Source organism: Aspergillus heteromorphus (assembly GCF_003184545.1).
Source record: "Aspergillus heteromorphus CBS 117.55 chromosome Unknown BO70scaffold_11, whole genome shotgun sequence".
Taxonomy (NCBI): Eukaryota; Fungi; Ascomycota; class Eurotiomycetes; order Eurotiales; family Aspergillaceae; genus Aspergillus; species Aspergillus heteromorphus.
This window is the reverse complement of record NW_020290416.1, coordinates 57,375-85,215: the sequence shown is the minus strand read 5'-3', so window position 1 is coordinate 85,215 and position 27,841 is coordinate 57,375. Positions and strand designations below refer to the sequence as shown.

General features: G+C 53.8%; 7 protein-coding genes across 7 annotated transcripts; 3 read left to right on the top strand and 4 right to left on the bottom strand.

The window, feature by feature from the left end:
• Positions 1 to 2,270: 2,270 nt before the first annotated feature.
• BO70DRAFT_30167 (leucine-rich repeat domain-containing protein) lies at positions 2,271 to 5,048 on the bottom strand. The gene is made up of 2 exons (XM_025539718.1): positions 4,837 to 5,048; positions 2,271 to 4,758 (listed from the first exon to the last, which is right to left on the bottom strand). The coding sequence occupies exons 1-2, from the start codon at positions 4,876 to 4,878 to the stop codon at positions 2,392 to 2,394; spliced, it is 2,409 nt and encodes an 802-aa protein (XP_025399554.1). The 5' UTR covers positions 4,879 to 5,048; the 3' UTR covers positions 2,271 to 2,391.
• A 2,965-nt stretch (positions 5,049 to 8,013) lies between these two features.
• On the bottom strand, positions 8,014 to 8,735 carry BO70DRAFT_30068 (uncharacterized protein). The gene has a single exon (XM_025539679.1). It carries the CDS (start codon positions 8,598 to 8,600, stop codon positions 8,082 to 8,084), a length of 519 nt encoding a protein of 172 aa, XP_025399553.1. The 5' UTR covers positions 8,601 to 8,735; the 3' UTR covers positions 8,014 to 8,081.
• Positions 8,736 to 11,925: 3,190 nt separating this feature from the next.
• On the top strand, positions 11,926 to 14,631 carry BO70DRAFT_361743 (patatin-like phospholipase domain-containing protein). The gene is made up of 2 exons (XM_025543115.1): positions 11,926 to 13,410; positions 13,470 to 14,631. Exons 1-2 carry the CDS (start codon positions 11,971 to 11,973, stop codon positions 14,229 to 14,231), a joined length of 2,202 nt encoding a protein of 733 aa, XP_025399552.1. The 5' UTR covers positions 11,926 to 11,970; the 3' UTR covers positions 14,232 to 14,631.
• Positions 14,632 to 16,332: 1,701 nt separating this feature from the next.
• Positions 16,333 to 19,846, bottom strand: BO70DRAFT_379407 (RNA polymerase III transcription factor TFIIIC subunit Tfc4; the record flags this gene model as incomplete). Its single annotated transcript, XM_025545344.1, has 5 exons — positions 16,333 to 17,271; positions 17,324 to 17,539; positions 17,587 to 18,415; positions 18,471 to 19,488; positions 19,548 to 19,846. 5 exons carry the CDS (start codon positions 19,844 to 19,846, stop codon positions 16,394 to 16,396), a joined length of 3,240 nt encoding a protein of 1,079 aa, XP_025399551.1. The 3' UTR covers positions 16,333 to 16,393.
• A 1,633-nt stretch (positions 19,847 to 21,479) lies between these two features.
• Positions 21,480 to 23,688, top strand: BO70DRAFT_30030 (SAM domain protein). Its single transcript, XM_025539667.1, has 3 exons — positions 21,480 to 22,128; positions 22,186 to 23,459; positions 23,516 to 23,688. The coding sequence occupies exons 1-3, from the start codon at positions 21,627 to 21,629 to the stop codon at positions 23,570 to 23,572; spliced, it is 1,833 nt and encodes a 610-aa protein (XP_025399550.1). The 5' UTR covers positions 21,480 to 21,626; the 3' UTR covers positions 23,573 to 23,688.
• A 587-nt stretch (positions 23,689 to 24,275) lies between these two features.
• BO70DRAFT_379405 (EMC6 family protein) lies at positions 24,276 to 24,846 on the top strand (the record flags this gene model as incomplete). The annotated part of the gene is made up of 2 exons (XM_025545343.1): positions 24,276 to 24,350; positions 24,466 to 24,846. 2 exons carry the CDS (start codon positions 24,276 to 24,278, stop codon positions 24,844 to 24,846), a joined length of 456 nt encoding a protein of 151 aa, XP_025399549.1.
• Positions 24,847 to 25,126: 280 nt separating this feature from the next.
• mfs56 (putative MFS multidrug transporter) lies at positions 25,127 to 27,668 on the bottom strand (the record flags this gene model as incomplete). The annotated part of the gene is made up of 7 exons (XM_025545871.1): positions 25,127 to 25,183; positions 25,258 to 25,907; positions 25,988 to 26,095; positions 26,174 to 26,570; positions 26,640 to 26,673; positions 26,849 to 27,191; positions 27,275 to 27,668. 7 exons carry the CDS (start codon positions 27,666 to 27,668, stop codon positions 25,127 to 25,129), a joined length of 1,983 nt encoding a protein of 660 aa, XP_025399548.1.
• Between the last annotated feature and the right edge of the window lie 173 nt (positions 27,669 to 27,841).

Sequence of the window (27,841 nt, the reverse complement as noted above, 5' to 3'; positions counted from 1 at the left end):
TCGGGATTGAGTGAGGGCGAGTGAAGAGGATGATAATGAGGATGAGGATGAGTGAGAGAGTAAGAGGAGTTGTTGTGTCAGGGAGCGCGAGGAGACACAGAATCAGACACAGAATCAAGGGATCTCGGGGATGGCCTGAGAGTCGAGGCTGGAAAACTTCTTCTCTTTTTCTTGTTTTCCCCAAGGACCCGAGGGAAGAAGTGAATACAAACAGCCAGGTGATGTGAAGGGCCACGGGGGAGAGAGTACGAGTGAATACTAGATAGATAGATAGATAGATAGAGGACTACTTGAGTAGCTGAGGCAGGCGATGGCAGCAAAGCTCACGATGCGACAGAGTAGAGCAGAGCAGAGAGCAACAGCAACAGCAACAGCAACAAAAGGGAGAGAGAATCCCGGGATGGCAAAAAACGGAAAGGGCCCGCCCGCCCATCGACACCTTCTGATTGGCCCCTCCCCCAGGCGGCGGGCGGCAGTGGGACTATTAGTTCCAGTCCGATGGCCGTCCATCGACTTTCTGGAATTCCTCTGCTGCAACTCCATTCTTGCGCTTGTTTGTCCAGAACTACTGACTTACAGACCTGCAGACTACGCCTCTTGTGAAGTATGCTGTTCTTCTTCTTTGAAGGAGGAAGAATTGAATTATCTACTGCCAGATAGACAACCATCCCTCTCCGCTATTCCCCGCGGCATCACACCAAGCAAGCGTCACCGCCGCCGCTGCCGTCGCAGCATCTCGCCTCCGAGGATGAATGAATGGATGGATGGTGGGATGGTAGGATGGTGGGATGGATGAATGGATGGTGTTCGCGGCACCACCATCACTACCTGCAAGGGAGAAACGCCGCCCCCCTGATAGCAGAGTCGTCGCGTCGCTCAGTCCTTTCACATCCCACCCCGAAGGCGACTATCTAGCCGACGCTGCACTGACTTTCTAGGGGACTTACCATACAACAAGTTCGGGATCTTCCCAGCCCATGTACTTCCTATGTACCCCGTACCCCCAAGTAGATAATTCCTGGTGACCGGGCCGGTTTTCCCCCCCTCTGTCGCGTGAGCACTCACCTACTCACTCACTCACTCGCATGTCTGCCTGCCCAACTCCAACTCCAACTCCAACTCCTGCCAGTTAATTAGTCATTCATTCAGTGACTTAAACCCAACACTGAGGAATACCTATCTACCTACCTCGTTCCCATGTCAGAACCTTCTTCACCTTACTACTAGTAGGGTAGGTATGACCACCTCCTAGCAAGTAATACGCTGCTATGCTGCAGGCCCTACGGGCGGGGACGCTGCCCTCCCCCCTCCTCTCGTCTATCGATGACGCACCTGATGCGACTGCGCTCTGGCTCTGGCTCTGGCTCTGGCTCTGGCTTTGGCTTTGGCTTTAGCTTTGCTTTGCATTTCAACTATTGGTGCTATCTATCTGCCGCGTCGGCGAACATCTGACTCGTCACAACATCCAACATCGTCGTGTCTCATGCATTAGGTCCGAAACTCATCATGCGTCGGGGTCGGGGGACAAGAACCGAAAGAAACAAATCAATCCGTGGAAATCAGCGACATGGGGGGGGGGGGGGAATGATGTGAAGTATACAACACTGTTGCCTGCAATTTCAGGGCCATGCACTGAAGAAGAAGATGATGATGATGATGAAAGTGTCAAGCAAGCAAGCACCGAAATGATGGAAAGATGAAGATGAAGAAGAGGAAGAAAAATAATGTAAAATGTGTGCAAATCAGAACCCCCATAAGCAACGCCCAGGTACCTGAAACTCCTGCCCCAAATACAATACATGCCGTCTAGAGGGGTCAAAAAAAAAAAAGCAACTCTCTTTCATCGTGCTCCTATCAGAGGGACCAGCCGGGTACGGTTGGATGCGGATCGTAGGACAATATAATCGTAGAGAAGCGGGAGGGGAGTAGATAAGGATGAGGATGAAGAAGAGGAAGGAGAATGAAGAAGTGAGAAGGCGAAATAAAAGGCATAGCGTTTCCCGCATCCAGTCCGTAAGCTCTGAAAGACCACCCAACGCCGTGAAAAATGCATTTCGACAGCCCCGTTGCGAGGAGCTTCATTGAGGGGTCTGCGTATATAAGGTCGGGGTATGTTCAAAAACCAGAAGGTATCGTGGAAGAACTGCATGCTCGAAGCCAAACGGAACTTTTTCTCCGGGAGAGTGTCAAGGTGTATCCGAAATCGTAGGACTCAGTGAGGACTATAAATGAGGTAAAGTTGTGCTTTTGTTTCCTTGCTCCCTCCTCCTTCTCCTCCCTTCTTTTTTTTTAGGGTTTTTGTATTTTTTTTCTTCTTTGTTTTTCGTTCATCCCCCAAACAGGGGGGGATGCTGCCACTAAAGAAGTGGCAGACACGTGGATAATACCACGTCAACTCAAGGCATGGCCGCTCAGGATCACCTGTGGGCTCACCCTCGTCAATGCATCTACTTGCATCAACACTGGATCGTTGCGGTCAGGCCCCGTACAAGATACATTGATACTCGTCTGGGGGTCCTGCCAACCACGCTCTCCAAGCGACTTGAGCCAGCTGTTTCCAAGCTCATGCCTGAGCGCCTCCAACTGTCGTCTGTAAAACTCCTCGTCGACACCCCAGTCTTTAGCCTGTGGTGTCGGCTGTATCCCAGGGCGGTCTTTGGTCTGATGTGCGGGTGGAATTCGTGCAACGTCCATCTTCACCGGGCTCTTGGGGCTAGGAGGGCTGGCCTGGGGTCCACCATCAGATATCCATTGACGGTCGGGAGATGCCGTGACAAACGGATCAACAGGTAATAATTGAACATGCTGGACAGAGGGAATAGAAGGCACCATCGCACCTGAGTCATCATTACCATCAGTGGAGGGTTTATCTAGAGGCCGATCGGCGATTTTCCGCCGAGTACCCCTCTTCCGACGACTGGAGCCGACGTCAATTCCATTCTGCACCACTCGTCCGGTTGGCCTTACTTGCTCGTGGAGCGATGGGGCCTCCTGAGCGACAGTGCTGGATGGCTTGCTGACCACGGCAGAGACATCTGCCGCCACGGATCGTATGACCGGTGCAGCCTCGGGCTCGGCGGCCCGGTCGACCAGCTGTTTCCGCTCGGTGTATCCGGGGCCTGATCCATCGATGATGATGTCTTCGGAGTAACCCGGAGTACGGCGGAACAAGTTGAAGATGACAACGCGATAGTTAGAATGCGTCTTGACAAAGGGGTTGCCGGAGACCCAGATTTCCCGTATCTCAGGGAGATTGGTGAGCCGCGCAATCTCGGTCGGATCGGTAAGGTTGTTGTCTCGTAGGTCCAGCCTCTCCAGAGAAAGCAGTCTCTCGACACCCGCGAGGGAGCGGAGACGGTTGCCACGGAGATTGAGGGCGGTAATCGCAGGAAGAGGATTGCGGGACAGAGAGTGGAGGGATTCGATCATGCAATGCGAGAGATTTAAGGCCCTCAAGGCAACCAAGGATGCTAAACTGTCGGGCACTTCCGTGAAGAGATTCGTGGATAGATCGAGGGACTGCAGGGTGTTGGCCACTGGAGCGAGACTGGCGGCAGAGATGGAGGTCAGGGAGTTGTCCGGGAGGCCGAGGTGTCTCAAAAAGCGCCATTTGGATGCTGGTAAAACTAGGTTCGAAGAGCTGCCGTTGCGTTGACCCGAGGTGTCGCTAGAGTTCGAGCTACCAGACCCGGTACGTCTTATCCGGGAGACGTTTCCACGGCTGTGACGATACGAGTGTTTGGAGCTGGTCGGGCGGGATGGGGAGATGCTTCCGGTCCTTGGTCGAGCTTTGGAACCCTCCGACGCCATCCTGATCATAGATGCGGATTGGGGGCTGGCGCTGGTTCCGAACGGTGCATCGGCAACCGGCGACCCGGGGGCAGAAAGGGATCCAGAGAGGTCGGACTTATGAACCGGTTGGGGGTTTGCGTTTCCACTCCATCCCATCATCGGCGAGTGATGGTGTTTGGATGAACGTCGGCGCCGTTTGTCGATGTCGTCCAACACGATGCCCGTTAGCAGATCAGCGGGGTCTTCGATGTTAGCCCTCTTGACGGTCAGCGTGCGCAGTTGCTCGGATTGTCTATCCCAACCGAAGAACGAGCGGAAGTCTATATCAATGATCTCTAAAGCGCTCAAGTTCTTAAAGGCATGCAAGGGAACGGCCGTGTCAAAGGGGAATTCTTCGTAGCCGCGGATCAACCGGGCACGACGGTCAGGGGCTAAGCGGAGGCAGGGAATTTTGGTGAAGGCAGAGTATAGGTATTTTGTATCCGCTTCTAGAGCAGCCTTGGCCCGTTCTGATTTGGAGACCGAATCCTTGGACACCAACCCGAACGAGGACCAAAGGGAACTCATCCCAGACATGACACTACGGACACTGGACACAGAGTGGATGGAGTCCCGGTCACCTCTGGATCTCTGAGGCTTATTCAGGAAGGACACATAGGACTGCGACCCGTCTGTGTGGATATTCTCCAGCCTCACGTTCAGGGGGCCCACGGCAATAGAAAGGTCTTCAAAGCGAGAAAGGAGGTAGAAGAGATGATGGGGGGTGAGGGTAAGTTTGGCAGGTTTGATATTCTGCGAGGTGAATTTCAGCGCCCCGAATGATAGGGCTGCTGCGAGGGTTGAGGAAGCCGAGCTCGACGAGCCCGACTGGGTATGGGTAGACTGCGCATTTTTGGTAGGTTGGCGCCTCAGTTGCAATGCATTCGCGAGGGCCTTTTCATGGGTTCGTACGAAACTAGCGAGGTTCTAAGAGACAGGGCCAGGTTAGCCAGAGACATCGTCGGGGAGGTGGGGGGGTATTATCATGAACAGAGGCGCACGCACTTTTATGAAGAGCTGTCCATCTTCAGTGTTCAGCTTCTCCATTACGGAAATTGCTTCGCCCAACAAGACAGTGATAATCTAATTAGGCGGACTCTGAAGAGGAACGCTCATATACTCGTATTAGGGACAGCGAGAGTCGACATCTTGCTGGCAAGACACAGTGCGATATGAGAAAAAGGGACCTGTAGATGAGCGCCAGGGTCAGCGGGGACTCGAGGAATCGGCCTAGGGTTGAACTGATGTCGAGGCATCCGAGCAAGTTGAGAGAGAGAGGGAGAGGGACAAGGCTGGGGTCGTACCTAAGTAAATATAGGGGGCGCAAGTAACGATAAACAAGCGTCGAACAAATTGACTGAACCGCCCACCACAGCAATGCAAGAGTCTATGGGAGAAAAGGTTGAGAAAAAGCACTGAAGAAGAAGGATCTCCAATGTCGGTTGAGAGAAGCCTGTCGCCGGGACGAAGCTGAAGGGGGAGGAAGAGGCGAGCTGAAGCAGGAGGGATCCCCGAAAAGGAGAAGATGGATGGATAAATGGATGGATGGATGGACTGGATAGAAAAAGACAGGACCGGGGGAGCTAATATGCAAGCACCACGGACCTACTTGCCAGTCTAGTGGGTGGTACGTGACGGGGGGGAAGACGGGGGGGGGGGGGGGGGGGGTGGAGTGGATAAGGATGAGCACCGGAGCAATCAGCTGAGGGGTGGTAAGCCGTGGCCGTGGATGGGTGACAAGGGAATTATTGTTGGCTGACGGGGGGTGGCCGGGGAGGGGGGTTTCGGAATGCCTTCAGGTGGACACTGAAAGGGAGGGGGACAAAGGAAGAATGGGAAGTAGTCCGTAGTTGTAGCAGTAACAAGGACGAGACGAGACCAGACAGAATGAGTCAAGTCTCTCGAGATAAATGCAGGTGTTGAACTGCACACAGCAAAGATGCCAATTCAAAAGAAGAAGAGAAAAGGGGGGGGGGAGAGGCAAAAGGGACGGGCTGGCGATACCTGGGACTAATATAATTTATTATCATATAAAATCTGCGCCTGTTATCTTGTACTGCGTTCCCTTTGGTCAGGGAGCCGCTGCACCGGGCGTCGTCAAGAGAGGTACATGCGGGCTGTGGGCGTGCATACGTACGGTACGGTACGGCCTCGGCGCCGGGTAGTACTCTGTACACCATCTCCAGGCTTTTTTGGTTTTCTTTCTTTCTTTTCTTTTTTAAAGTACCTGTACCTTTCGGAGGACCCCCTTTGATTTCCCGTCGAATCACATCCCTTCCCCGCTGCGTCTATGAACCGGCCGGTGGCAACCTAGTTCTTCCATCGGAAAGAAGGGCTTCAGGGCTTGTCCATCATCATGGCCCTGTCTGCCGTCCCTATCAGGAGGATGAAGGATTAAAGTGTCGACTACTACGACTGATAATTACGGACCCATACCTCAAATGGCTGGTCGCCTTCTCCGGAAACTCTATCTAGCGGGGTACTCCGATTACTCATAGCAGGACTCGGCGGTAGTAGTACTACTACGACGGAGACAGGACGGAAGTAGATTATAGATAGCACAGTAGTAGATAGTCGGCTGTCGAACTGTGGTACGGAGTACACACGTTGATAAACTGATAAGGGAAAATCCCCAAAAGTTTGGCACGTCTCCTGGGGTTCCCCTCAACATCTACCATTGGATAACAAAACCTTCTCCATTGATCTCAGTCCTTGTCAGTTTCAGCCAGAGTGTATATCTACACACATTACTCCGTAGAGATTGATTGATTGAGCCTGCCACTCCAACCAGGGGAGAGAGCGCCATTCTTCGGCTCTGGGAGGAGTGGAGCATCTTTCCGAATCCCTCGAAGAGCGGGTATCCCGATCGCCGACCCTTGGACTTGGCTGATGCAGTATTATGCAACAATAATAATAGCAATAATCCCCAGCTAAACTGCTACCAGTAGGGCGGAGGGACGCACACACCATGCTGATCAATTCGCCCGTGACCCAGGGCGTGGGCATAGGCAGGCAAATTTTCCATTTCTCCATTTTTCCACTTTTTTTTTTCCTGCGTGGCCACCACAGCCCGGCTCCAGCATGATGCAGGTCGGGTGAAAAGTTTTGATGCTGGATGGAGGGGAGGGGACGAGGGAGGAGGAGGGGGGGGGGGAATCAAGAATGAAGCGCAATGTTTGGTTGAACCGGATGGTGCTGGGGGCGACCCGCTTCCTGGGCGGATGCAACTGTGTCGGCGGTAACTGGACAGTCCGTGTCAGGCCGCCCCGTGATTGGTAGTGGGGCACTCAACGTGCAGCTGATAGCGCCCTGGCGGACATTCAAGTACATGGCCCAGAGGCCAATCACCGCCCGCCCTGCACCACCTGCATGACGCTTTACTCGAGCAGCTTTAGCAGATGGAGGGAGCCACGGCCGGGAGCAGAAAAAAAAAAGAGAGGAAAATAGGGAGCAGAAGGACGCCGTCGTGAGCCAAAATAACATCATCGAGACTTTCGAGGCGGATCTAACCAACTAGGAACGTTCATTATCGCGGAGGTTGCTAAAAGTATACAACGCCCGGGATATACCAGTGCTAGGCATCTTAGTTACCTACTAGGATCGTACCTAAGGTATGTACCAGAAATGACCGTACAGTAGCGGCGTCGAGATAATAAACGCAGGCAGAATCGGACACATCTCAACTTTGGATGCTTCTTCGTGCCGTCGCTCCTGGTCTGAAACTCGGACGACAGACAGGTCCCTGATTCCGAACCGAGGTACGGAGTACGGACCATCTACTATGTAGGTAGGTACATGGGAGCGTCGTCAGTCGTCAGTGCGTACGATGCTCATCCTCCTGGGCTGGAAGTCTTGGACATTCTTCGGAGAGGCTCAAGTGGAGCTGGCCGTCTGGATTTCTCATCTTTGAGGATCAAGTGACTCCCGCCGTACATAGCAATTAGATGATCGAGTCATCGGTCACGGCGAACTGATCGCGTCTGTTGAGCCGTGATAACCCATGACGAATCATGGGCACCACATGCCTGAGCTCCAGACATCCTGGACGAACATCCAGCTGCTGAGCCGATGGTGTGCTGTGTGGTTATCTCGATTGTAAAACCTAAAGGGCCGGCGTGTACTCCGTACGGAGTAGCCTAGTCTACCAGTCCTTCCTCTTCCCCCCCCCCATCCCTCGCCCCTTCCCGCTGTCAGTGAGTCAGTCACACCGCTTTCCGGCCATGTCCCATATTAATTCATTCCCATTGGTATCACACCACATTCTTTCTCCCGGTGCCCACCCCTCCCTCCTTGGATAACATCATTCGATCCATGGTTCTGTGCCACTCCGCGTCGTAGTCGCTTTCTAGTTCCCTCATTTGCCGACCTCCCTCCATACAGAAGAGGCCCACGTTCTTGTGATCTTCCAAAGTATCGATCGCAAACGAGGGGCTGATGCTGAACTTAGATGAATGACGTCCATGGATCATGCTAGTTGGTCCGTGACCGTTGCAAAACTGATAGCCCGATAAAAAAAATTTTTGGCGCGCTGAATGGCGTTCCATACTTTCGAGTCGAGGATTAAGGGATTTGTTCAACGGCGAGTATACAGTCGTCATCGGCACTCTATCTACTGTGGAAACCTCTGGTCTAGCCATCATCTCCTGTTTCATGACAATGCACTGGACGTCTCCGTTCCTTGCCTCTTTCTGAATTACCGTCAGAAACCGGGGGCCTTTCTTTCTGCCCCCCCTGTTTCTCGCCCCATCCATGAGACGACACGGTAACATTTATTGCAGTATGGCGTGCAGCTGCTTAGAGACATCGCTTGCGTCCTCGATCGGAGGTTGGTCGACTTGCCGCGTATAGATGAAGGGGCGGCGTCGCTAACGAGAACCTTCTTTTCTCCCTTTTTTTCCCCTTCAAAGTGAGTCCGCATGGCTCTTCAATTTGCCATGCACCGCGAGCATGCTAGGAGTCATGTTCCAGGTTTTGCCGTGGCATCGACATGAGTTTTCGATATCATGCGAGGAGTCGCTGTGGCTGTTCCTTGTTTACACCTACCTATCCCTGCTTGGATCTGTCTCACATCCCGGGGTTGAGCCCTGTCGGCGACGGGGTTGTTTGGAGACAAATCTCCGGCCGGTCTCCGATGTAGGAATGCAGGTGTTCTTGGGGAGCTGACTACTAAGAGAGGATTCAATGCTTGTGAGCCTTGTCGATGGTTGGAATGACGACCCGGTCTCAATGTGTTCCTTCCATGTCCCTCCAATGAATATTGACGATGGAGGGGTGCACCTGACCCCTATGAGTCTATGACATCTGATCTGGCCAGTGGTGGAGGAAGCAGACATTTATTCTCCTGTTAGTTTGAATTATGGAGGCCGCTACTCGAGTAATGACTGTCACTGATACGGAGTAGCGAGAGGAAAAAAAGCCCGGGCCGATAGTGGGAAACCGAGGTGGATACGGGGATCTGACGACTCGAAGGAGGGCGGGTCTCCACTGCAGTCAACCGCTCGAAGGATCAGCAGTCGTTCGCCATTCTCGTGCCAATCAGATCCGACATCGCAGCCCATTGGCGATTTTTTCCTCGCTATAGCGACGAGCCCCCCTTCGGGACTCGGGAGAGGCGCCAAAGACGAGGGCGAGGCAGAGTAGCCTGTCTTTGCGTACAGTAGGTATGTTTAGAGCAAACCACCAAGGACGAGGAAGAAGAAGAAAGAAAAAAACACCGAGGCAAGCGATCTTCATGCATTAGTCGCAAAGTGGAAAACCACGGACGCAGCTGGAGGTTGCAGTGATTCCACGAAGGCGAGGTATGGAATCATGGAATGGGGGAGGGTTCTGGGTTCAGGTTGACCCTGACGCATCCCACCGCTTCGGGAAACCTAAGAGTACCAAGAGGCGTAGTCGTTGTGGCTAAGGTTCACCGTGAACCGATCCCGAGGCCTAGGAATTTAACTATGCTACCTACTAACCTATCGAGTCGACGAGTATGGAGTACACCAGCGGCTACGGCGCAAAGGTGTAAAATTAGAAGCATGACGCTTGTTTCTGTTTGTTGTTGTTTTTGATGATGTTCAAATGGATGGCGAACGACTGCAAGATGTGCGGTATATCCAACCCGGTCGGTGGTGAGGGAAATCGAGGAAAAAGCAAGTTCCGCCGGAGGGCTTGTTTTTTTCTTGGTCTCATGGCATGATGCGATCGCTGCTGACACCAGGCGAGCTGGCTCGATTCGGCCTGCCTACGGAGTACTACGTCTCTCCATCCATCCATCGTTACTTACATACATACACACGCACACGCATACACTACTTACAGGACCACCACCGCTAGTTGCTGCACCCGATCACCAACAGGCTAGATAGCAGACAAGAACCTCCCCAATGGTGGCTGAACCCTAGGAATTGGCGGGGGACTAGGGAGGGTTAGTTTGCAGTGCCTGCAAATCATTCGCCTTCTGGATTGCTCCGTATAGCTGCGGTTGGTGTTGATAACCAATTACCACGGGTCTCGCATCCTTCGACCACCCGCCTCGCTGCCATGGACTCACAGACCAGCCGCCGGTAGAAGTCTCCGAGGGTTGAACAGAACTCTTGGAGAGTCGGTAATTTTACCCCGCAATGTGTGGTTGGTTGCTGACGCCAAAGAATGCCGGCTCTGGCAGGGTTGTCGGAAAGGGAATGAATGCCCCCAGTCGAACTGTCGACCCCATGCTCTCCGCCATGCCATGCCTCGCCTCGTGCCCGTCACACCGATATCTGTACATGTATGTGTGGATGTATGTATGTATGTATGTATCCTGTATATATTAATATCCATCCAGACCGACCGGCGGTATGATTGAGATTTGGGCGGCTAATCAGGTGGGAACTGGGAAGGTGCTTGGGGAGGGGCGGCGGCACTGGATCCGGGTGGCAGGGCCTGTCATCGCAGTGCGGGCGTGCAGCTGAGATGCTGAGATGGCCTCAGCTCTGCTGCACTTCGGATATACCGCATCGGTCCTGGCTCTCAGTTCTGAACTTCTGGATCCCAGGCTGTGATAGGTGGCGGGGCGCAGTCTTCGTGTCTATCTAGTATCTACCACCTATCTACATCGAGTCATGCCGCCAGTTGCTGGCTCGTCGATCCCGCGTGTTCCTTCAACGTGTGCGTGTGCAACAATACACATTCCAATGCCCCCCGGATTTCAACCCGGGGGGGGGAGGGGGGGGGGGAAAGGCATGTACTCCATACTTTACTTTCTAGGACCATGTACAGCCAGCATCGTCAACCCCCCTTCATCATGTAATCAGCCGCGCCATGAGCTAGGAGCTATCCGATGATCATAATCACTTGGGGAGTGATTTGCAAGCTTCTTCGTCTGCAATGTCGATCTATCAACATCATCATCAACAACAGCAGCATGGACCATCCAACCAGGGCGGCTGATAGACTTCCAACTCTTACTGAAAGGGGAGGTGCGAGGGACTTTTAAGGTTGGGTGTATCAGGTGCATCAATATGGCGTGAGTATCGATCAGGGATGTACTCCGGATGTACCTAACTATGTATTCCTGCTGGGATCATGACGAGTACCATGACTGAGCAGATATTGCTCCTGGTGCAGCATGATCCGGACTACCGTACGGAGCACATGGGAGAGGACAAAAGCACCACGGCTTGCTTATTGCAGTAATTGATGTCGGTACGAAAGACCAGGCTGATGGCCCGGGTACTCTGCATCCCTGACGATACAAGGCTGTTAGCGCATCCTGGTCTTCTGTCCGTGAGGCTGTGAGCACCACCACAGGGGGGTCCGTGGTAATGTATAGAGGATGGGGTATGTACAGGGAAGGGGGGAAAGTAAAGTTCAGGGTTGCCCGGTAACGGGTGACCGTTCCAGTACGGAGTAACGTCTGCCTGAGGCCAAAAGAAGTGGGGGTCTGCGGCTGTGGCTGTGGCTAGTACGACTGGCAAGCTCACGTCAGTCACGAGACTGTGGCGCACATCACGGGGGCGGTGACCGACTCTGGCCCGCTGACGTCGATGTCGCCCAGTGCGTCACTGATCCCGGCCAGGATCATCTCAACTCCCTAGTCAGCTTCACTTTTCCACCGTGTCCCCCCCCCCCTCGCCCCCCCTCCGACCCCACCATGCATTATCATCATCAATCATGAACTGGTCAGAGAAGTCCGCGGCGGATGATACTTACAGTCCCAGTGCGATACCGGATTACGACCGAGATTTCCTCGATCCCGATGATTTGCGCCAATTCGAAAACGCCCTGACCGATCAGGGGGCGTCACCGCTGGTTGCGCTGAATGACTGGCGCCCCATCTACCAACGGGTCCGGAAAGGACGTGGCCGCCGTAAAGGGCCTAGGCGAACCAAGGATGAGACCAGGGAAGGTGTGCTCTACACCGTTCTGAAGTGGCCCTTTCTGTTCATCGTCTTTGGCTGGCTTGCTGTCCTCGCGTTTGCCTACACCTTGACTCGCGTTTACATCTTCCTGTACGAGCAGTGGATAACATGGAGGGGCAGAAGACAGAGCCTCCGGAGACAACTACGCGCCCAAACCAATTACGCCGATTGGCAGAAAGCCGCCCAGGCCCTCGATGATCATTTGGGCAACCAGCGCTGGAAGGAGACGGACGAATACGCCTACTACGATCACCTGACGGTAGGGAACCTGGTCAGGCAGCTGAAGAAGGTCAGGAAGGAGGCTGAACATGAAATCCGCGACGGCCGTTCGGGTCCCGGTGACGTACCGGCTGCCGAGGAACTCTGTACACTGCTGGAAGCGTGCGTCAAGAACAACTTCGCCGGGGTGGAGAACCCCCGTCTCTACAGTGAGGCGTACTCGGGGACCAAGAACTTGGTGCAGAAATACATTGACGAACTGCATGCGTGCATTCAGGTCGTGGCCGAGTCCAAGGTGATCAGCGACGAGGAGAAGCTTCAACACTTCAAGCATTTGGACACAAATTTTGGACGAACCGCGCTATGTCTCTCTGGAGGGGCCACGTTTGCATACTATCATTTTGGTCTTGTTCGGGCGCTGCTCGACAATGAGGTTCTGCCTGAAATCATAACGGGAACGTCTGGAGGAGCGCTGGTCGCTGCCTTGGTCGCTACCAGAACGGACGAGGAGTTGAAGCAGCTGCTCGTGCCTGCCCTCGCGCATCAGATCAAGGCTTGTCAGGAGAGCTTCCCCACGTGGGCATATCGTTGGTGGCGGACAGGAGCCCGGTTCGATACCTCAGACTGGGCGCGTCAATGTAGCTGGTTCTGCAGAGGTTCGACCACGTTCCGCGAGGCCTACGAACGAACAGGACGTATATTGAACGTGTCGTGTGTGCCGTCCGACCCTCACTCGCCCACCATTCTAGCCAACTATTTAACGTCACCCAACTGCGTGATCTGGAGCGCGGTACTTGCCTCAGCGGCAGTCCCCGGCATCCTGAACCCCGTCGTGTTGATGACCAAGAAACGCGACGGTACACTCGCGCCGTACTCTTTCGGACACAAATGGAAGGACGGCAGTCTGCGGACCGACATCCCAATAAAGGCGTTGAACCTCCATTTCAACGTCAACTTCACTATTGTTTCACAGGTAGAACAAAGCATCCCTAGGTCCCTGCTGAAACTTGTCTGACATCCTACTTCTAACAGGTTAACCCACACATCAACCTCTTCTTCTTCAGCTCCCGAGGCACAGTAGGCCGACCAGTCACCCACCGCAAAGGTCGCGGCTGGCGCGGAGGATTCCTCGGATCCGCCATCGAGCAGTACATCAAGCTAGACCTGAACAAATGGCTCCGGGTCCTCCGGCATCTAGAGCTCCTACCCCGCCCCATGGGCCAAGACTGGAGCGAGATCTGGCTGCAGAAGTTCAGTGGCACGGTCACCATCTGGCCCAAGACCATCCCCTCGGACTTTTACCACATCCTGTCGGACCCCAGCCCGGAACGCCTCGCCCGCATGCTCCGCGTGGGCCAACAAAGCGCCTTCCCGAAGATCCAGTTCATCAAAAACAGACTAAAGATCGAGATCGCCGTGGTCAAGGGGCTACAGAAATTCGCCCACGCCGCCGGCGGCCGAACGGCCGCCCCTGCGGCGTCTCGCTGGCGCAACAGCGACCACCACCTCGACGACGACCACGAGCTCCCCCACCCCGACCCCTTGTCCGAGCGTCTAGACCATAATCTGCCGGAACGGCGGGTCGAGGGCGACGGCGAGGACGCACACCTGCTACTGGACGGGTCCCTGTCGGATAACTCGTCCGGCGAGTCTGCTTCGTCTCGCCTGCGGGTCCCGGAGCACCGTCGGGGCAGTACCGGGAGTATCCTCGAGGAGATGCGCCGGCAGTCCGCCGTCTTTTTCGATGATGTGGACATGTACGCCGCGGAAGAGGATGCGCTTAGGTCCGGATGAAACCCTTTTATCTATCTAGGTACCGCCTTACTTTAATTTCGCCCCGGGTTGGCTGGTGCGTTCCCTTCCGACGCACGTCAAACGCCTTGTTCAACACACAACACACTACTCTTCAACTGGCTAGATTACTTATTTCCTGTACTGTATGTAGTATGTGTCTATCGCCCGATAGATAGATAAATCGGCGCTTTATTTGGGTTGGTTGCTTATTGGCTACCTGTTATTCTTCTTCGTCTTCCTCTTCTTTAGTTCGTACATAAGCGCACGGCGGGCGGTTTCATCATTTTCTATTACTTTCTATTACGTTAGGTTGGTTAGATTAACTATATGTATGTACAGTACTTATGTATGTATGCATGCTTGTATGTATACTAGTATGTATACTAACTATTAAAGCATGAGCTATTTTCCTCTTCCTCGTAATCTATCCATTCTCCTCCTGTCTGTCTGTCTGTCTGTCTGTCCGGACGGACATATCGGCTTTCTCCTGCTGGCTTACTTGCAGACATTAGTCCTCCGACTTGCATCCGCTAATCAAGTGGTACTTCTTAAGTACTGAGAGTAATTTTATTAAGTACCTGCTTACTTACTTACTTACTTACTTATTTGGCTAATTAATTACCTGAGCCTCTTTCCCCTCTTGCCACTGTATACATAGAATTGTGTAGAATACGGAGTGTGCTTGGGTGCTTACCTACTACTGTAGGTATGCTACTACTACTACTACTACTACTACTACTACTACTAGGTCCTGTACCTAAGTACTGCATGTAAGTAGGTGCTTTGCACCGCCAAGTCCAATTTCCCTCTGGATAAAACTACCTTAGATATCTACTAGCTAGGTAGGTAGGTATGTGCTAATAGTTTTCTTGAATCAAGCTGGTCTTGCTTTGGTGATAAGAAAACCTCTTTCTTCCTTCCCTATGTGAACACAGACATTATTAACAAAGGGGGGGGGGGGGGGGGGGTTTAAAAAAAAAAAAAAAAAAAAAAAAGGTTTCTCACTCGGTACTATACTATATCATATCAATGTCTTCTCCTGCCTAGTTACCTGCCTGCTAGTATCAACCAACATGAAACCAACCATTTGTCAATGTCAATTTCCAGTCCACACACCGTTATATACATACATACATACATACATACATACATACATACATACATACACCGTCTCCCGTCTCCCTCCTCTCCATAATATAATAGACATCCATCTTCCGAAGAGCTTTCTGATTTTTCTTTTTTTTTTTTTGTCCGTGGATACTGGATACTAAATACTAGGTACCGGATCAACTCAGCTCACGGCTAGACTCATTATTTGCTATCATTATACACTTACCTGCTGGACCTAGACCTAGACCTAGACTCAGACCTAAAACCTGGATCTGGATCTGGACCTGGATCGGAAGGGGAAATATACATGTGATACTTGGGAGGTAGGCAGGTAGGCAGGCAGGTAGGCAGGTAGGTATTTAAATTACTCCTCCGCATCACTGCATTACATCGCATCGCATCATATTGCATAGTACATACCCAGTATTTACTTACTTACTTACTTACTTACTTACTTACTTACTTCATGTCAGCAAATTATTTCTTGGCCTACTAGCTACCTACCTACTTACTCCCACAGACCCGAGAGATGGATGCATGCATGGATGCTTGGTGAGGTCTTAGGCCTGAGGCCTGAAGGCTCCGGCACGGACGGATCGACCTCTTACCCCCTGTTTTGTGGCATTGGCTCTTATGTCATATTACATATTGCATGTTGCATGTTGCATATTGCATGGGGAGGAGGGAGCACAGCAGAAAGAAAAAAAAAAGGTACGAGGTGGTAGTGGTAGGTCATTCTTACTTATATGTGTGTGTGTGTGTGTGTGTGTGTGTGTGTGTGTGTGTGTTTACTTGCAGACAGGCAGACAGATAGATACTTAGATAGGCAGATCTACATATCCGGACTGGAGAGTTGACTATCTGCTAATGTATGTGTATGTACAGGTTGATCATTCAAGGTATATACTAACTACATTGAGGATATAATTCCGTCAATAGCGACATTAGTGAAATCTTTTATCCCGACTGGGATGGTAGGTACTTTTTTTTTATACATAAAAACTAATATCATAGGGGGAGGAGATGGGGGTTGCCACCGCAGTCGTCATCAACTAAATGACCAGCCATTTGGAAGTGACCCGGTGGGCGGATTGATAATCGCCATTCACGGCATAGATTATCTGCAGCGCTACGGCCGCTTCCCGCGAGAAATCCTCCACGAAGAGGACGGGCGCGTCCGCGGCATCATCATCATCGGTCATGATGACATCGCTTCCGTCTGCAGACTGGGGCTGGGATTGCGCCTGGATCTGCTCGCCTAGCTGCAGCACGCGGTGGTAGCCTTCTTTTGCGAGATGGGCGATGCCGAGGCTGTGCCAGACGCGGGCGAAGTTGAATTCCATCTCTTGTTGCTCCGCCAAGAGGGTCCCGGGGCGTTCGCGGACGCGTCGGTACTCGTGCATGAACGACAGGCCCTGCATGATCAGGTAGTGTCGGTTCTCGGACTGTCGCTTGAAGGAGTGGTGGATGTAGCAGAGCGCGATCGAGAGGAGGACGGCGGGGTTCTGGTCGTCCAGTGCATAGGCGCGGAAGAGGTAGTTCAGGGCAGGGTAGAAACTGTTGCCGGAGTAGAGGATGTGGCCGTATAATACAAGCAGCGCGACGTCCATTTCATCGGCTGGGATGGCTTCTCCGGTCACCTCGTCCCGCGTGGATAGGGAAGCGCGTTCCTTGTAGACCGACTCTCGGACTAGCTTACTGGGCCGGGCACCTGTATGGTTGTCTGGCAGGGTAAAGTCGATGGCCTTGATCTGGCGCAGCATAAACTTCATGTTAGGCGATGAATGGAAGAGAGACCGGCGAGGATCACCGCTGAGGCGGCTCAGCATGGAGAACAGGCGGTACGTGTCAGTGACGAATTGGTATTCCTTGATGAACCATCGGGCTTCATTTGCGAGGGTCTCCTCGTCTTGCATGCGAAGCGCACAAGCTGGAAGATGTCAGTATTCAGCCTGGTGTATAACAGATCGCTAAATACTCACTGAACCAGCAGACGTGAATCATGCGGGCGTCGGGCTTGGAATGGTACCAGACGCTGGCATCTGCCGCGGCGGCGAGCGTGTCGTACGCTTCATCAGACTCTCCCTGCGCTGCGACGGTAAGAGCATACTGCAGAAACATGTCCAGCCACTCCTCGAAGCGTATCCCGTAGTAATCAGTCGGGATCGTCCCTTGAAGCGGTTCTTCGGGGATGTTCCCTATACAAAATCAGCGTTGTCCCAAACGGGGCATGTGTGTATCCTACCTAAGGACTCCTGGATACGCCCGGCCATTTCTTGCATCTCATCAATGAAGTGCCGACCCTTGGATTTTCCCACTTTCCGCTGCGCTTCCCGTGAGTACCCCAAAAAGGTCATGTTGCGCTGAAGCGGGTAGAATACCCGGTTGGATCGAAACTCGCGCAACAGAGCGTCCGCTATATCCAGCCAGTCCTCCATGGCCTCGGCATTTCCTTCTTTCATTTGCGGCTGCAGCTGCAACAATTTGGCATAGAGATACCGCACGTTGTCGGACCTCTGACCCTCGTCCATCACAGCGTCCCTTTTATCAAGCGGAGCACTGGTGAGAACCGGCGCAGGTGCATCGGTGGAGGGCTTGGGTGCAATCGGCCTCAAGACGGTCTCTCCACAAGCCACGTCTGCTGTTCGGAATTCCATGGCCAGCTGTTCCAGCCTCGTGTCCTTGCGCCGCCGGTTGCTTCTCGTTTCTTGTCTTCCCAGCAGGACAGCTTCGTTGACGTATTTCAGCGCCTGTTCTGACATACCAATACTCTCGTATAGCTTTGCAAGTTGGACGCGTGACTCGACGTGTTTCGTATCATGCTCTGCCACTGTGAGGAAGCAGTTCTCGGCATCTTCGATCTTGTCCAGCATCTTGAAACAGTCTCCCAGTGCCATGAAGAAGCTGGCATCTGCATACTCGTTCGTTTGTTGGATGGGTAGGTAGAATCGAAGCGCGTCTTCATACAATCCGACATCCTTCAGCGCATCAGCAACCTCGCGGAAGAGGTCGCCGTAATCGTATAGCCGGGCATTCTCAGAAGTATCGTCCGGGTTCAGCCATTCGAAGTGATGCTGCGTCCTTGCGTTAGATCAGCCGCGTATTTATCTGTTGGATAATGCCACTTACCAAAGCTTCCTCTTTGTGGTCATACCCCATTTTCAGACGAAAAAGGCCCAGTTTGATGCGGAGCTCGAGTGGCAGCCCTAGGCCGTAATAATCCCGCGACCATGTTCGCGGATCGAAGCCATCGGTTTTGATGCGCCGGGGGGAGTCATCTGCATCCCATTCCCGGTCATCTTCGTGGAAATCCTCCCACATCGTGTCACTTCTCCGGCCGAGGAGCCATCTGGAGACGGATTTGAGAGCCACCAGCCCTTGAAAGTGCTGGTCTAGGTAGCTGTAGAGTTCGGTGTAGATATTTACATCCGACCAAGAGAAATCGGGTACATCTTCCGGTTCCAGAGACTGGAAGTATTCAACGCTGTTTGCCCACTGCACCACAGCCTTTCCGACATCGTTGAGGTCGATATAGGTCTCTGCAAGGTGTCGGAGCGCCCTGGTATTATGCGGGACTTCTCTCAGAATGCGTTCGTATTCAGTGGCTGCCCGTCCGTTATACCCCAGCTCCCGGTAGATTGCCGTTCGTTGGAACCGCGCATTGTAGTTTTTCGGATCTACGTCGAGGACACGGCTGTAGCAGTAGATAACGTCGTTTAGGGCACTTTGACGATCGTCTCCTGCGCGCTCCAGGATCATTCGTGCCACCTTGGCCCACACGGTAGGGTCCTTGGGCCGCGTGTGCGCACCGCTGAACAGCGCAGTCAACGCTTTATCTTTCTCCCCCTGGGCCAGAAAGATTTCGGACAGAAGCGAATGGGCGGCAAACATCTCCGGGTTGATCTGGATCGCACGCTTGGTCAGGTCGATGGCACGGTCATAGTCCCCATCAATAAAGGCCGACGTTGCCTCCGAGTGCAGCATCTTGAACTCTGGGCTCGGTTCCAGAGGCTTGCGCGGTCCCCTCTTGATTCCCTTCCCGCCACGGGCACCATATCGACCAGAGAAGGGACCTGTGCCCCTGCGGTGCCGTCTCCGAGAGTAATCGTCATCGTCCTCGCCGTCCTCGGGCTCCGGTTCTTCCTCGCTGCGAATGGTCAGAGGGGTTCACGACGTAGGAGTTTCCGGGGAACCGTGGAGACCGACCTGCTGCTCTCTTCTGAAGAAGACAGGGTATAGAGGGACTGATCGGAGTCATCGGCTTCAGCATACTCCTCTGCCTCCTTGTCAACCGAGGATCGTTCGGGCTCCTGCGAGGCACTGCCGGCGAACAAATCCTTGTACAGACGCGGGTCCAGGACGGAGTGGAGGGAGGACTCTCCCTGTCCCTGGGCTGCTGGCGGGGCTCCCTGCCATGGGTAATGAATGGTCTCGTCAATATCGGGGTAGGCAAACTCCTCCGGGGGAGGCCCGTGATCCGTGTGGTGGTCGTCGGGGTAATCCATGGTGGGATCCGATACGGAGTACTTTTTTGATAACCCGCTGGTTTACTAAGGATACGAGCGTGCGCCGACGGACTCGGCCGGCGACCGACCCAAGAATGGAAGGGTTGACGGGTTGGACTGGAGACTAAACATAAAATAGATATGCGCGGGTGCAGATCGTGAAATCGTGAAACAGGCCGACAGGCTAGCCCCGGTGACGTCTCAGGGAAGTCGCAGCGTTGTCCAGACTATGCGACCCAGAAGCGATCATCATTGGGCGAGGTTAGCTGCAGCGAACGCACCCGAAAGGACGGAAACAAGCAATTGGGTCGGGTCCGCGACCACCGTTGGATGGCGTTGCAATGGCGTGCGTCTGTTGTCTATCTATCAGGTACGTTCAGACTTCAGAACGGTTCGAAAAACCCAGGGGCGTCGGGGACAAAGAAACAGGATCCGCAGGATAGAAAACAAGGGTCACCGACCTAGGAGGAGGATCAACTATTCATAGCAACAGGTAAGCGCCGCCAAACCAGACTAAAATTGCCGATGCAGAAACCGGGCAGTCCAGCCGGGCAGGACGCGTATGAGCTAGATATTCAATGTGATTGATGGCCGGGGAAGGGGGGGAAGGGGGGGGGATTGTGGGAGTGTAGGGAGTACAATATGAAAGATAATAATGATACTGATGTACACGCAAGCCGAAAACAAAGAGCAGAGTTGTTGCTGGGAGTGTAGATCGATACGAGGCGTGGAAGGCGGAGAGAAGAAGAAAGACCGCAACGAACTAACGCCAGGCGGGCGGACCAATCGCAGCCGGGGCCTGGCCAGCGACCCTCCCGCTAGTCCCGATTCGGTCTTTTCTTTCTCTCGTTCGTTCTGTCGTTCTGGCGTTCCGTCCGCCGTCTTCGCTTCAGTCATCTCTGCTCTCTCGCTCATCTTCTTCCTCTCCCTCTCTCTCTTCTCTCCCTCTTCCCCATTCCGCCTTCGCGTCTTCCCATCTCATCTTTCATCTCCTCCCTCCCCCCCTCCCCCCCCCACCCCTCCTCTATCGCATTTTTTTTCTCTGTTCCTTTTCTTTTACTTTCCTTTTCTTGATGCTTTGGGAACCTGCTTGTTGTGTTTGACACACTATTGCGGTCGACCCGGACATCCTTTCGTTCAAAAAAAGAAAAGTAAAAAAAAACGAACCCACATTTCCCCTACACTAATTATACCCGGGAAATCGCCGCCCTTCTCTATCTATCCACCAAGATCTCCTCCACCCCCCCCCCCCCGGCTCGGCTTCTCGTCTCGCTGCCTCACTCCCTCACTCCCTCACCTCCCGACGAACTACTCTTCTGTGGATGCTCTTGCGATTCGCCTGATTCCTCTCCCAGAATCCGAATTCGGTAGTGCAGCCACTGGACTGGTCTGTGCCCCCCCCAAAAACGTCATTGTCCAGATTTCGACGCGGTTGGGTTTCTCACTCCGTCCAAGAAAGGGAAGAAAAACGTGTCTCCTTCCTTAGAGAGATTTGTCGCCTTTGATCGTTGCTCCACTGCTGTATACAGTCCTCGGCTGGTCGCCAGCCTGCAAGGAACAAAAGTCCCTCTCCGGTCCAGCCTCTCCCGGTTCTACGCAAACTCAGCAGGTGCTGCAGGTGTTTTGCAGTAATATTTCCTTTTCTGTATCTATTATCCACCCATCGGAGCCTCGCGTACCTACAGGGAGATCGAACCTGAAAAAAAAAAAAAAAAACTCGAGCGAGATTTTCCTCGACCCTGCCTGTTCCCCAACCACCACCTTCATTGAATCACTACTTATGGCCAGCCACATCATCGGCAACCGCAACAGCACTCCGGAAGCTTCCAAGTCTAGCCTGCGGCCTCCGTCGTCCTCTCGGAACCTAGGATCGCACCAGCTTCGAGCGTCCGCCGATATGTCGGGCTTCCCGTCTCCGCTGTCGTCCCGCAGCATCCGTCCCTCGTCGGAAGTCTATTTCAACCAGCAGTCTCAGGTGTCGAACACTGCGGAGGACCCGTTGGACCGCGCGGCTCAGCAGTGGCTGGCGGATATCGACCAGTACGAAACCACACTGGAGGAGATGGCCGCCGCCACACTGGACCAGGATTTCAAGGATGAGCTCAGCGCCATCGAGCAGTGGTTCCGCGTGCTCAGCGAGGCGGAGAGGACCGCGGCCCTCTACGCCCTGCTGCAGCAGACCACCCAGGTGCAGATCCGCTTCTTCATCCAGGTCCTGCAGCAGATGGCCAAGAGCCACCCCATGTCGGGTCTGCTGTCTCCGGCCAACTTTGGAGAAAAGGGTACGTTGTCTTGCTTGTCGTGTGTGGAAAGGATGTAGCTAATATCGCCTCACGCAGATGCCATGTCGAACCGTTTGAACGATGCGATGTCCAAGTTGAACGTGGACAGCTCCCGGAGCTCCCTCGGTCGCCCCCCGCCGTCCCCCGGTGCGAAGCGCAACTCCGGACTCGACTCGTCCACCATCAATGCCATGTTTCCCGATGCTGCGGCGGCAATTGCCAAGAAGAAGGCCGAGTTCACCCAGCAGACGGGCAACGCTCCTCCCTCGAACCGGAACAGCGCTGTCTTTGGCGACCGGACTTCTTTCGTTGCTCCCACCATCTCCGCCCCGGACAACGGCTCGGACAACTTGGGCCAGCCTCCCGTCTCTCCCTGGGCCCAGCGCGGATCCGAACCCCAACCTCCTATCGCCCGACCCAAGTCCTCCTCCGGCCACCAGCCCATGGGCCAGTTCAGCCAGACTCCGTCCAGTCTGCGCTCGCCGCTCCCCACGCAGACCGCTACGATCCCGGCCCCCGAGATCGATGCCCCGTTGCTCTCGCCGTACAACGTTGGAAATGCCAGCTGGGCCTCCATGACCAACACGCCGATGACGGCAACGTTCGGGCAGCAGCCTCAGCAAAACTCGCAGGCCGACATGGTCGCCAATGCGACGGCGATGAAGCTGGCAGCCCTGTCGACCGTGAACAACCGGATTGCGCTGGACGATGCTCGCAAGTACCGCCGGGCGCGCTCCAACGACGGCCAGGGAAAGAACTCTCTGCACGCCGGCCACGCCATGTCCCAGGGAGGTCTGGCGAGCCCGGGTCTCCCGGGCCCCAACCACCTGGTCGCCGGGCAGCTGTTGAATGCCCAGCAGCTTGCGGCCCTGCAGGCACAGCAGCAGGCGGCGATGGTGGGTCGCTCCCGCCCGACGTCGCCTGGCATCGCCATGCAGGGTGGCGGGCTCGGTCCGATGGGCTTCACCTCGCCCCAGAACAACGGCTTCTTGGCGGCGTATGACCCGAACAACCATCTGATGGGTAATGGGCTGGGCGCGCTTGGAATGGGACAGTTTGGGCTGGGTGGTCATGAGGGATACCTCTCGGACCATTCGGAGGTTACTCGCGGCCGGTCCCCGCGGGGTCGTCGTGGTAGCTCGAAGCCGCCGGAGGACCCTACCGACCCCTCTCTGCTGAAGGACATTCCCAGCTGGCTGAGATCGCTGCGTCTGCACAAGTACACGGAGAACCTGAAGGATCTGAAGTGGACGGATCTGGTTGAACTGGACGACAAGGCGCTGGAAGACCGCGGCGTCAACGCTCTGGGCGCGAGAAACAAGATGCTGAAGGTACGTGGTGTCGACCCCGTGGGAGCGAAGTTCGACGCGATGCTAATCCGACGCAGGTTTTCGAACAAGTCCGCGAGGCCAAGGCCGATGGCAAGCTCGACAACGTTGCGTGACGACCCGCAAGCATCGCTGCTTCATCTTGACTTACGTTTCTGCTTACATTCTCTCTACTGCATTAATTGACTAGATTGGCTTTGGGCATAAGTGGCAGGATCCGAAATGAACCTATGAGCGATCTCATCGGAATGAATCTTGGGAGGAGGTTGTCTAGTTAATGGATTCCAGCCCCGTTGGGCCTGTTGGATGAGTGACCGACTGACTGACTTACTGTTTGTATGGATGTATTCACATGTTCATGTAGGCATGCTTGGGGCTGTGTCTCGAGCATGTCGATGTTATGACGGCTAGGATGTTAATGTTATAATTATCATGGGTTGTTTGAAGTGCTACTGCGCGTTGCACTCTGGAGTAGAGTTTCCGTAGTACTACTATCATTGCCACTTACTCTGTAGTAATGGTGGTGAGTTCAACAACAGTAGTTGCAGTAGTTGCAGTAGTTGCAGTAGTTGCAGTAGTTGCAGTAGTTGCAGTAGTTACAGTATATGAGTACGAATCCAATCCAACCCAAGGCGGAACCAGACGGCAATATATTCGACCTCCGAATCCGACCTCCGACATCTCACCACCACTACTCTACTCTACTCAACCCAACTCAACTCTCCCTCTTCTCACCCAGCCCAACCATCCAGTCCAGTCCAGTCCAGTTCCATCCAAAACACCCCGGCGCCAGGACAGACTCCAACTCACAAAAAAAAAATGCCGCTCACGAAACAAGAAATCTCCCTCCTCATCAACCCCCTCGTCCCCGAATCCGTCCAACACAACAACCGCGTACGTTCCAACCCATCCCATCCTCCCTCCCTCCCTCCCCACCCCCCAACCACCAACCCATATTAATTTCTATATAATAATAATAACTAAAAAAAAAAAACAAAAAAAAACATAGACCCTCTCCTCCCTCCACAGCCTCACCTCCTTCCTCCTCGGCCTAACAGCCGGCATCCTCTCGCTGCAATCCGCCACCGGCTTTCTCTTCTACCTGCTCGGCACGGTGCTCGTGTCGGCGCTCTTCCATGGTTTGCTGCTGTATCGCTCGGGGGGGATCGGCGCGGGAGCGTTCTTTGCGGGCTCGAATGGGGGCGAGATTGAGGGGATTGATGAGAGGGGGGTTGTGGGTGGAAGTGGAAGTGGAAGTGGGGATGGGAAAGGGAAAGGGAAAGGGATGGTGAGGAAGGGCGCGTGGAGAGATGTTTGGTTTGGGGGGGCGTGTTGGGTGAGGCGCTTTCGGGGTTCGTGTTGGGGTGGGCGGGTGTGGGGGGGATGTTGAGGTGAATGAATTGCTTGCTTCTTTTTGGATTGGGGGTTGGGGTTGGGGTTTGGAGGGGAGAGGGAGAGGGAGAGGGGAGGAGATGGAGGTATGTAGGTATGTATTTATTAATCAAAATGTCTATGTCTATGTCTATGTCTATGTCTATTATTTGCTGTGGTGGTTGGTCTATCTGGGTGGGGAGAGTTGGGAGAGTTGGGAGAGTTGGGGGGGGGAGTATAGGTTTGTCACAACTTGGGGGAAAGGGAAGGGGAAGGGGAAGGGAAAGGGAAAGGCGAGGTTATGTGGTTATGCGTTGGATGGGCTTGCTGATGCGTCTGTGGGTGTTGATAGATCCCTGGTGGTGGTAAGTCCTGCGTTAAACTTCACGACGCCAGGAAGGAAGGACTGGTCAAGTCGGACGGAACTCACCTTATAAAGCGCCCACAGATACGGGACATGAATGACCTCGCTCCGTCCCTCATCTCCTCCACCGACACTCTCCCTCCCATCATCATCATCATCTCCATTCCTCTTCGTCATATTTACCCAAACATTCCCCATAACCAGCGCCGCAACCAGACTCACCCCCATGATCGGCAAGATCGATATAAACGCCCACATGATCGCATTCTTGCCCGCCAACTGCACACTCTCCTTCACAGCCGGCGGCAGATCATCCAGGAACGACAACGAGTTCGTATCGTGAACGTTCAGGGTACTATCCACGCCCTCCAGGCCTTTCAGGGCCTCCGAATTGCCGAACTTGTTGTTGAACACGCTGGTCATGATCGTCAAGCCGAGGGTGCCTCCGAACGGGAGAGCCACTTGCATCAGGGACATTGCGGGGGCGAGTCGCTCGGGCCAGACGCCTGCCGTGTGCAGCGAGGATGGCATCATGCGGAGACCTACGCCTGTGCCGGTGATGGCGAGCATTCCGCTCAGGATGCTGGTCTTCTGCGCGCTGATGGCGTAGGATACCAGTGCTAGGCCGATGGTGCTGAGTATGGCGCCGATGTTGAGAGGGAAGAAGGTTTGACGGGGGAAGGCGTTGCACATGTATACTGCTAGGTATACGCCGCCTGGGTGTATATTGGGTGTATCGGTTAGTAAGGTCTGTTTTGTTGTTGGCGTTCTGAGCCGGGGATGATGATATACGTACCCCCCAGTCCGGGGATGTAGTACAACAGCTCGAGTCCCGCTTTCGAGGTCGAGTATCCCGCCACGACGGTGTAGTATATGCTGATGAAATAGAAGATCGAGTACGACGCTGTCAGAGTCAGTCAGTCCTACACAGACAACACCGCCTTTCCAAAGGACAAAGAATGAACGGGGTACGACGACCTACCTGCCCCCGTGGAAAAGTTCAAAAACGCAAGCCAGATCGTATCCCTCCGTTCGAACAGACTATACGGAAGCATGGCCACATGTCTTGGGAAGATGCGCGCGAGCAACCTTCCCGGCTCAAGCAGGTACTCATACACGAAGAACGCGACGAAACAGATCACACCCAGAATCAGCGGTGCGAGGACTTGACTGGACGACCACGAATATGTAGCTCCGCCCCAGGTAGCGGCCAGAATGAGCAGACCGACGCCGAAGATGAAGAGGAGGGATCCTCCAATGTCGACTGTGGCTAGAGCTGGCAGGATGGAAGATGAGCGTGATCCTTTCTTGAACATGGTTCCTTCGACGAGGTCGTTTCGCAATAGCAAGAATATCATGATGTGGCTGAATACGGCGATCTGATGCGTATTGGGTATTGTTAGGGAAAACAGCATTCCAAGAATATTGAACTGCAGGCTTGAACTCACAGGTATAGGCACAACGAAACAATATCTCCAGTTGCTCTAGTTCCGTCAGTATCAACCGCATGCACCCACTTCAAAGAACAAACAACACCACCCATCACTCACATCAGCCAGGTACCTAGAACCAGCCAACAATCAGCAATCAACATCAACACCAACCATCCACCAACCGATTCCAAAAAAAAAAAAAAAAAAAAGCAAAAAAGAACAACCTACCCCCCACAATCGGCCCAACCGCATACCCCACGCCCCCCACCAAGGTGAAAAAGGACTTATTCCTCGCATTCTCCTTCAACGACACCCTATCAGCCAGAATAATCATGATGAGATTCCCGATCCCCGCAGACCCTGTGCCCTGCAACGCGCGGCCCAGCAACAACATCCCCCACGTCTGCGCCGCCGCGCACAGCACACTCCCCACCAGCATGAACAGCAGAGCCACCTGCAGCACTACATGCCGTCCAAAGACATCCGAGAGTTGCCCGAATATCGGGATGAAGGTTGTCGAGGTGAGACTGAAGGCTGTGATGATCCAGTTTAGTTCGCTGAATTGGTCTGTATATATACGAACATACAACGAACACAAATATAGTTAGCCTGAATAAATGGATGGATGGATGGATGGATGGAAAACATACCAAACCGCGACGCAATCTCCGACGTCGCCGTCGCGACGATCGTCAAATCCAGGCTCGAAAGAAGAAACGGCAGCCCGAGGCCCGCGATCAGCTTGAGTCTGTATACGCGCTCCGCACGCTTCTGTTCCTTGCAGAGACTGCATGCCTCCGTGTCGGGGACGGGGGTTAGGGTTGTTAGGCCTTCCGTGGTGCAGCTGGTGGTGGGCCGTTCGAAGGGTTCTTCTCCTGTGGGTCGTCGGTTTGCGGTGGGAGTGGGAGTGGGAGTGGGAGAGTCGAGTTCGTACCAGTGTGAGCGGTGGATGCAGGGTCGTGTTGGGGCGTTTTGCTTCTCATTCTGCTTCTGCTTCTGCTTCTGCTTCTGCTTCTGGGAGATGGATTTGATGGCTTTGAGCATTTCGGGTATTTCTTTTGAGTCTCTGAGTCTTGGGTTTGGGGGGGGTTCGTGATTGGGTACTATGTGAAAGGGAACCAACCAAGGATACTAGGTGGGTGTATAGACTCGATCTGAAGTTGAAGTTGCAGTTGAACTGAGTGATAGTATACTAGAAATACTAAGGGCAACGTAAC